General features: G+C 47.5%; 1 protein-coding gene across 1 annotated transcript; it reads right to left on the bottom strand.

Annotated features, from left to right (window-relative positions):
• Positions 1 to 230: 230 nt before the first annotated feature.
• EN2 (engrailed homeobox 2) lies at positions 231 to 3129 on the bottom strand. Its single transcript, XM_032234540.1, is given in 5 exon segments — positions 231 to 547; positions 2521 to 2644; positions 2647 to 2969; positions 2972 to 3020; positions 3022 to 3129. Coding segments are annotated over 5 exon segments (921 nt in total).
• Between the last annotated feature and the right edge of the window lie 6880 nt (positions 3130 to 10009).

Below are 10009 nucleotides of genomic sequence, written 5' to 3'. Positions count from 1 at the left end.
TATATTTATAAATTACATATATATATATATATATGTATTTACACACAGAGAATATTGCAGAATTCTATCTAATACAATATTTTCCACTATTTATGCTGGTATAATCTTTGTACACTGGCCCTTAGATCTATCTTTTCCCCCCCATCCTCGTCATTAAATTATTGCATTGTCTAAAGCCCGCTCGGCTGTCCTCCGCCGCTCGCCCCCCCCCCTTTTTCCCCCTCCGCTCTCTACTCGCTGTCGGACTTGCCGTCTTTCGAGGCGGTGGAGTGGTTATACAACCCTTGTGCCATGAGGTGCACCGCCAGAGAGTTTTTGCTGCCGGTGGCTTTCTTGATCTTGGCTCGTTTGTTCTGGAACCAGATTTTGATCTGGGACTCGTTGAGGCTCAGCTCCTGAGCTAGGCTCTGGCGTCGCTGCTCCGTCAAGTACCTGTTGGTCTGGAACTCCGCCTTCAGTCTCTGCAGCTGCTCCGCGGTGAAGGCCGTCCGCGGCCGCTTGTCCTCCTTATTCGGGTTCTTCTTCTTTGGTTTTCGCGATCGGGGGCCTGCGAGCCGCGGGGAGAGGAGGAGGACAGAGAGAGAGAGAAAGGGAGAGAGAGAGAAAGAGAGAAAGAGGAGGGGTGAGTGGGAAGGCACCGTCAGCCTCCTCTCGCCGGCCTCGCCAGCTCCGGGACGCGAGCTTGGGCGCTGGGCGGCCTCGCCAGAGGAAAAGGGGCGAGGGGAAGCCAAGACCCCCGCCCCTCCCGAGGACGGCCTTCGGGAGACCGCCAGCCAAAAGGGGTCCCAGCCAGGAAGCCGAGGACCCCTTTGGCGGGGGAGGAGCGAGGATGGAACCCACCCGGCCCATGCTCCGCAGCCAGCCACTGCGCTTTGGCGGCTCCCCTTCTGCCGACGGTCCCAACTCCAGCCTGCTTGTCTTCTTTGTTACCTCCCGGCAGCATTAGGACCTGGGATCCCCTGCAAGCCCCCTCCCTGAGGAAGCCAGGCTCCGGCAGGCGCTGCCCCTCCACTCTCGGGCCGCGGCGGGCGGTGGTGGCGGCGGCTGGCGGAAGCCCGGCCGCAATGGCGCTCTCCTTCCCCGTTCTGCCCAGGCACGCCGGCTTCGGTTCCTCGAGACAGCAAGCCGGGAGCCCTTTACCGGGAATTAGGCGGCCGTCTGACCTGTCGAAGACTGCTCGGAGCGAAACGTTCCGGCGGGGAGGGGGGGAAGTCGGGAAATGTTTCTCTGGTTAGCCCAGGAGGAAGCGGAGGACTGGGCCGCTTCGCTCGGCCTTTGGAAAGTGGCGGTGGTTGGGTGAGAATCCCCCGTTATTTTTCTTCCCTCCCGCTCTGGAAACCATCAGCCAAGGTCTCAAGGGCGGCGTGGCCTCTTTTCACACGAACAGCCAGCAAACCTTTTCTCGCTTCCAGGAGTCTTGGAAATAAAGTCTTCGGGAAACCGAAACGGGCCCTTCGGGAAGATTTCCTGGCTCTTCTGCACCCAGCCACCCAACCCCACGACCCTTCGAATAGCAGCCAGCTGGGAGAGCAGAAAAGAGGGCAGGATTTGGGGCTTCAAGGCCGGCTAGCTTTCTCGCGCCGCCGCTTCCCTTGTTTTGCCCTTTTCCAAGAGGAAAGAAGGTCGAACCAGGCCAACCGGCGAACTGGCTCGGCGTGCTGTGAGGAGGCCTGGCTGGGTCGGGATCGGGGCCCGAGACAAAATAAGACACCTTAACAAAGCGGGAAGGTGGAGAACAATGGAGCTCGGGCTCGGGTGCCAAATAGTCTCCCTCCCCCGCACCAAAGCTCTCATCGCAAGGTCTTCGCTTCCCGTTTTTGTGTGTGTGTGTGTGTGTGTGTGTGTGTGTGTAAATCGATCATAAAATGCAACCGGGGCAAGGAATGAAAATTTCGTTTGTTGGATTTAGGAGGAGGATGCAAACAAACGCATCCCACAGCGAAACCCTGGCTGATCGCAGAGGCGGGAGGCGCATCCCGTTCGCGGCGTCACCTCCCCCTAAGCGGGTCGAGAGCGCCCTCGCAAAACTCTCGCGGCCTGCGTCCTTCCCCAGATCCTGGAACGGCTTCCAGCGCCGTTGCGAGGGGAAAGGGCGCAAAGGCCCAGAGGAGGCAAGATGCCGAGCCCCTAGGAGCGCTCTCCAGCTCTAGCGGAGCCGAGAAGAAGGCGGCAGAGCAGGGTGGGCTTCGCCACGGTCCTGCCATTTTCTGCCCGGTTTTATTTATTTATTCCCCCGGAGTTCCACCAGCGGGAAGACCCCGGCGCTGAGCAAGGCCTGCTACGGAAGCTTTTCAAGGCTGCTTTGAGGTTGGCAAGGGGAGCTTTCGGCGCAGGCCTCCCTCGGCTTGGGTAGGGGGATCTCTCCGCCGCCGCCAGTCCGCCACCCCCCCCCCCAGGCCGGTCCCCTTCAAGGAATACCACCTTCTCCACCATTCTCCTTCCTTCTCCCGAGCCTCGGCTTTCGCTCCGGCCTCTCACCCAGCGAGCGAGTGACCGACCAGACCCAATGCCGCCGCTTACCTGAGGAAGGCCTGTCCGAGTAGCGGGTGCAATAGACCCAGGCCGGCCACAGCATAGGCTGCCCACCGGGATATGAACTGGCCTGCGAGCTGTCCGATCCGAGCTGGAGCGACAGGTCCCCGCCCCGCCCCCGCTGCCGCCGCCGGACTTCAAGGCTCCGACCAGCTCCCCGCAGTCGCTTCCCTTTTTGGCGGGGACTCCAGTCTTGGGGCCGCCGCTGCCGCCGTCGCCTCCTTCGGCCAGGGAACCCGCGGCCGGGGCAGCCGAAGGACTCCTGGCGTCCAGCAGGTGAGGTGTCGGCGGCTGCTGCTGCGGTGCCGGTGGCGGTTGTCGCCGACGCCGGCGCTCCGGGCTGTTGTCGCGGCTGCTGCTGCCCCCGCCGCCGCCTCCTCCCTCCTTCCTGCGGCCAAACTCCGGGCGAAGGATGTTGTCGATGAAGAAGTTGGTGGACGCGGTGCAGGCGGGTGCGGGTGGTTGCCCGGCGCTTGGAGCACGCGGGGGCGCGAGCAGGGCCCTCCTCCGGCTGGCCTCTCCGTCGCTGCCGCTACTGGCCTCCTCCGGCGGCGGCTCGGCGCCACCGTCGCCCGGGTGCTGCTCGTTCTCCTCCATGCCGGCCCGCGGATGCCCGAAAGCTGCCCTCTCCTTTGGGCGACGCACCCCCGCACACCCCGACCGCCAGGCGGGCCGGTCAGCGGGATCCAGAGGGAGAGCGGCTTCTTCGGAAGGCGGCTATCCTGCGCCTGCCTCGGGCTGCGCGTAGTTGAGATGCCGACTTGCCGCGGTCTCCTTCTTCTCTTCCTGCCTCCCGGGGCTATTATAGGGTTCCTCCCTTCAGTTCTGCAGGCCCCTCCTGCGTCCTTGGCCCAGCAACGTAGTCATCGTTAGGACTAAACATCCGCTCCCCCCCCCAACCCCACAGCCCTCCCGCCTCCCAGCTCCGGCTCCCGTGGGTTGATAAGAGCCTGGCGATATCCTTGGAAAATTACGCAGCTGCAGAAAAATCCTCCGTGGGATAACAATAATAAAAAAGTCAAGGCAGACCCATCGGTCTGGCTGGAAGCGAACGCCTGCCTCTGTCTCGCAGGCTCCCGCGCACGGCGACCGCAGCCCCCGAGCCGCACAAGAGGCTCCTGCACAATCCCCGCGGCTCTCCGGCTCTCCCTCCCCCTTCAGCCAAATATTCTAAGTTGCACTGGAGACCATGGACTGAGAAATTTATCCCTCTCCCTCATTCTCTCTGCCTCTGTCTCTCTCTCTCTCTTCCCCCCCACCCCCTCTCTCTCTTTTTCTCTGACCCCCGTCTCGTTTGCTCTGTTCTCCGGATAAGGGGTGTGAATTAGAAGCCACTTAAACTGAACCTGAAATACTTTCACTCTGGATTTTTGTTCTTATTTTTAATAGAGCTCCTCGAGTGACGTGGCCAAGCCGGTATCTTAGACACGTGCCTTGGGCCAATGGCAGAAGAAATCCTCCTACACGTGATGCAGAAGCGTTTTGGTAAATGACAGGAGAAGCCCCCTCCTCCCGGCTCACGATGCCCCCCTCCCTCATTTTAAAGCGATAGCCTCCAAGTTGCCGGAGGATTATTTTTTTTTTAAGAAGAAATGCTGAAATAATTTAATCCTCCAAAACAAGGAATGTTCGCCCCCCCCCCTTTGTCCTGCTGGTGTATTTCCCTTCAAATCTTTGTCTGAAAGGGGGTTCTAGTGTATAATAGCGATAACAATTAGAAAAACGAAATTGTTTACAACTGTAATTGGAGGCGAAAGAGAGGAAGGCAGAAGGGGGGGCCGAATTCCCACAATTCCTTGCAAAAATAATATGAAATGAGCCAGACCCATACAAAGAGACTTTTTGTGTTACTGATTTATAGGGACCGAATAAGTGGAATATAAAATAAAGAATCGAAAATAGTAATTTTAGAAAGGGAAAAAAATATCCCGTTTCTTTTGCTTTGCCTTGATTTTCGGCACCTAAAACAACCGTCGCTTTTTTTTTTCTTTTGCAACCGCGAAGCTCAGCTTGCTAATATCAGAAATTCCCGCTGTAGGTTTTTAAAATTGTTTGTTTGTCATTGTTTGCTTTTAAAACTGCCCAGCCTTCCGCTGGGTCTGTTATTATTAGGAACTGCAATGCCATAAACATAAGGCAGCAGGATAATTGAATCATTCAGCTGAAAAACGGACAGGAGCCTTTGATCTTTATTCCAGCATCCAAAACGATATTAAACAGAGAGGTTCCCGTTGACAGACAGCGGATGGTGAGAGCACCCCCCCCTCCCTCTCCCACCAGCACTTTTCGCAGAAATGATACAGCGATTGGGTTTTTTTTTTTTTAAAGCACTGAGTCTAACAGCAAATGGCATTAGAATGTTAAATCTTACAAAATCTAAGGAATAAAAGGGAACCGAACGGGATGCTAGCCATCATTTCAGGAAGGGATACCCAGCGCTACACGCTCTTTGCTTGATCCTTTCTCTTCCTCCTGCTAAGGGTATTTTTTTCATTCTTTTCTTTCTTTCTTTCTTTCTTTCTTTCTTTCTTTCTTTCCTTCTTTCTTTCTTTTTCTTAAATCCGCCAAACATCTGCCTACAGACAAAAATCAAAATAAGCATCTCCAGGCCTCCTGGGCTCCTGGCATGGTTACTCTTGAATTTGTGAAAGTCACACAAGGTCAAGAAAAGGGAGGGATGGAGAGAGAGAGAGAGGAAGGGAGGAGAAATAAAAGAAAGTAGGAAATGGAAGGATGGATTAAAGGAAGGAAAAGAGAAAGAAAGTGAAAGGAGGAAGGAAGGAGAAATAAAAGAAGGTAGGAAATGAAAGGACGGATGAAAGGAAGCAAAGAAGGAAATGAAGAAATGAAAGGAGGAAGGGGAGGAAAGGAGAGAGGAAAGGAAGGAGAAAGGAAGAAAAAGAGGGAGGGAGGGAGGATAAATAAAAGAAGGTAGGAAATGGAAAGGTGGATGAAAGGAAGGAAAAAGAAGGAAATGAAAAAGTAAAAGGGGGAGGGAAGGAAGGAAGGAAGGAAGGAAAGAAAAGTTCACTTTCCATCCAACGTTCCTGGGGATGTGGAGAAAGAGACAAGCCACATGGTTCAGCTACTCCAGAGACCACACAACCAAGCCAAACATCGCAGGCAGTTCTTCTCCCCTTCCAGAGCTTAGTTCCCAATTCAGAGATGGGCCTCTCAATGCTGCTTGCTCTTTTACCCCAGAAACTCCTTCTAGCCTTCCGTTTTGGGGGCGGAGAGGAGAGAAAGGAAAGCTTGGGAAATGCCGACTGAATGGGGAGGATCCCTGCCTTCCTCCTTACACAGGTGTCTCCCTGGGCATAGATAGCATAGATTGCCTCTTTTCTTGAGGGCAAGTAGTGGAAATATGTCTGAAATTGTTTTCACTGGAGATTAAAACGATCCCCTCCGCCCTCAAGAGAGAGTGGACCCAAATCAAGTTGACTGTTAAAAGAACCTCCATTTTCCCGGGTTGTTTCTGATAGTAATTATTATTGCCATGACATTTTGCAATGATGGGGGGTGTTTTTTTGCGTTAGGACCCAACTGAGGAACATAATACTGGAGACAAACAGTATTTAAGCATCCCGTGCTGCTTCTATCCATGTATAAAAATAGATTATTTGTCCCCACCCTGTATTTAAAGTCTAGCTCCTATAGACCTGACTCAGGCTCAAAATGGATCCTTTGGAGACGGCAAGAAACAAGAAGGGAAATCTAACCTGCCTCTTTTTAGCCTTAGTATAACTCAGAACTCTGAACCACCTTTCTGTCGTCCAAAATGTTGTCCTGCTTTCTCCAACTTCATCGTCATGACACTTTTTCAAATCCTACCTGGTTCAAAGTGCAAGGGAACTGATCTCAAGCATCTGAGTTCTTAACAGGCGTCTTGAGGTTAATATCTCACAGTGTCCCATGTAAAGTGATTAGGCTGTCGCTCAAAAAGTATTTTCTAATTACTTGTAAGACCTGGCTGAGCTATACCCTGTAATTAAACGTGTCCAGGGTGTTGCATTTCAAATATTTTGCTGCAGGGAGGATCCTAAATTATTGACTTGAGCTTAAAATATCTTGAAGTAAACATAAGCTGTGCAAGGTATCAAATAACATTTCTTGTCACATAATGCTGACCACACTTTAACATTTCTATTTGTTGAAAATTACCTTGAAGCAGTGAATGCTCAATCGCAGGTTAAGAATCCAGGCAGACTTGCTAGATAAACTCCGAAGCAGAGAATTTTAAAAGAAAAATGCTATAAGCAAAACAATAATTAAGATAGACACAGATCTGGCTTAAATCCCAGTTAGATTCTGTTATCACCACAATAATATTCTATATAATCATAGAATATACTATAATAGAATATTATGCTCTATCAAATCTGGAGAAAAAAAAGAAACAGGGATAGATAATCTGGGGAGTTTGACAAAATCTGAATAGATTCTTAAAGCAAGCCATCTATTTGTATTTGTTTTGTTTTTTAAAAAAAGTTAGAGCAACAGTTTCATTTCCAACTCAAATTTGGAATCTGAAAGTACATATGTGTCTATTTTAACAAGATACAAGCTATTTCTACATCACGTATGTATGTATATGGGTATGTGTGGCAGCCAAAATAATAGTTTTGACAGTACTTATTTGATCTATTCTATCTGGACAGCAGGGAAGATTATTGTGAATAAACCCTGTATGTACAAAATGCAAACAATTATATTGATTTAAATATAATTAAATATTTACTTGTCCCAACTTCCTGATAATTTTGTTGCATATTTGTTTAAAACACACTGTTGCTTTTTTAAAGCCAGTTAAACCACACTGCTATGATTGAATCCAAGTGAATGTCCTAATGTAGTTCTTAAGTGTTGAACCAACAATGATGTCACATTATCCATCAAATAACTCCTCTGACCTGGTTGGAAATTAAACCACGATTTTTTTAAAAAAATATTGAGATGGAAGCAAGATCCATACGTTAAGACGTATGGATTGGGTTGGTGATCTATCTTTTAAAACTCGTCTCTCCTCTTACTGACGATTTTATAATCTGCACACAATTGATCAAGACCTTGGGAAGAATACTTTCTCTTTTTCTTCAAAGGCTCACATAAATGGACTTTGGAAAGTTCAGTCCTTTGCATTTCCATCAGCAGCAGCCCTCTATAAAAATATTTCTGTTTCATGTTTTGAATATATTACTACAACCGTCCTAATGGAAATGTAGATTGCTGTACGTGTTTTGAGGTTTGGCTTCACTTACTTGGTGCTTAAGTATCAGGCAGCTGTTGGGAAGAAGGTAAGTAAGAACTAATGAAAGCAATCAGATAGGTTGGATGCCTGCTGGGTTTGTCTACCAGAAAATACATTTCCCTGGTTCTTATAAAACCTAAGTCACTTTGAAAAGTTAGCCAGCAAAAGAAAAATAATCCTGGAAGAGTTAACTAAATCTGACTGCAGGCTGATTTGTTTTGATCCAGTACTGAGTGAAGGATAGCTCTGAAAAGTTTCAGCCGACGAAGGTGGCAAAATCCAAAATTAACAACAAATCCGTCATTAAAAAGGAATGCCTTCCTGTGACAAAAAAAAAAAACCGAGAAGGTTGTCTGCAAAGATTGACGTCTATTGCGGTTGGCAGAGCTGCAGGAAAACCTCCTAGAATTCTCTCGACTTCCTATGCTCATCGGCTAATCGAGATTTAAAAAGAGAAAAGTTCACATCTAGGACTTGATTTGTAGGATTTTGGAAACAGAATACTCATCTGAAGAATAGTGGTCTAACCCACCCCCAAACACTTGTAGCGTAGCTATTGCCAGTCGGAGATTTCTAGAGCAACAAGTTACTTTAAACGTATAAATCACTTGTCTTCACTACGCTGGTTCAGCCGTGCAGAGCCCAATTCAATCATCTCTACGAATTAATACTCTGAGCTAGTGACGGAAAGAGATGAAATTTGAATTCCATAAAACATAAAAATAATATAACAACTTATCTTGGGTGCTTTAAACATCTCCTTTTATTTCCCTACCCCCGTGGATGTAACTCAAGCTATTCCTCCTTCCATCAAACTGTTGGAACTGTCTCTCTGTCTCTCTCTCTCTCTGTCTCTCTCTCTCTCTCTCTCTCTCTCTCTCTCTCTCTCTCTCTCTCACACACACACACACACACACACACACACACACACACACAGAGAGAGAGAGAGAGAGAGAGAGAAAGAGAGAGAGAGATCTCCTTTGTAGAGTTAAAAAACTGGTCAATTGGTTAAAATTCAATAAATTGGCTGCTGCAATTTTTCAGGATGTCCTATCAGCTTCTGAATGTCCTCTCCTCCCATACAGTGGTGAAAACTTTTTTTTGTTGGTTTGGTTAGATTTTTTAATCTAAGCAAATCAACAAAAAATTATGTTGAAAATTATGTCAGCACTATATGGAAAGAAAGGACATTCAGAAGCTGATTTTTCAAATCCTGAAAAATTACAGCAGTCAATTTATTGAATTGCAAAATAGAAGCAATGCTACTTGTTATCTCAGTGCATCATAATTCATATCACTTTTTGTCTTAGCGCACACAAATACATACAGTGTTCAACTCTGCTGCGTGACAGCAAGTTTCTTTAAGTCCTGGGATCAATTTATGATTTATTTGTAGAATGGTAATGTTACCTCAATCACAAACCCAACATAATAACCTTAAACATCTTTCTCTTCCATGAATTTCAACATCTGCTATTCCATTTTCCAAGCCACCTCATTCTTTATTTCTTATCATTCTTCATATTTCATGTTTCTATGTATTCCAATATTCAAGGTACCTGCCAAATATCAAATGATATAGCAATTTCATAAATAAGCAGGCTATTCAAAAGTCCATAACAACCTTTTGTGGCACTTTGATCTTGAATACCTTACTTAAGGGTAATTTTTCCCATGTGAAGTTTCCATTTTAGGAACGAAATGTCCACATTGCATTGGAGTAAACAGAAATTGTTTCCGGAGCTCAGCATTCTGGTTTCCTTCCCCAAAATAAGAGATCTGCAAAAAATCAACAAAGGTGATTTCCAATCACAGGTGATATCTTACAGATACAAGCAATTTTTCCCCCTTGAGAAATATTCCCCAGCAATTGAGGGGAACAATCTGAATTTTAAATTTTGTTTCTTACCTGGATTAGCCCCAAAACTAGTTAATCCCTCTCGCATCTCTTCCAGTTAATACTTCCAGGTTGACTCTCCAGAGTGAATCTGTTGTGTTAGAATGAATGCCTTTAAAAAGTGGACACAGACAACCCCATTTTAATATCAAGGCTATTTTCAGTAAGGGATAAGAATTATCCTTAGGTTTTCATAAATAAAAATAAAAAGTTCTCAGATGCAAGAGCCTTATTAACTATGTAATACAGAAAATAGATTTTAAGAAGAACATAATAGGAAGGATTCCAGATTCCTGATTACACAAACTATGTACAGATTTTAAAGAGTGAGA

Source organism: Thamnophis elegans, chromosome Z (genome assembly GCF_009769535.1).
Source record: "Thamnophis elegans isolate rThaEle1 chromosome Z, rThaEle1.pri, whole genome shotgun sequence".
NCBI lineage: Eukaryota > Metazoa > Chordata > Lepidosauria > Squamata > Colubridae > Thamnophis > Thamnophis elegans.
The sequence above is the reverse complement of the archived record's forward strand: the minus strand, read 5'-3'. Positions and strand labels throughout refer to the sequence as shown.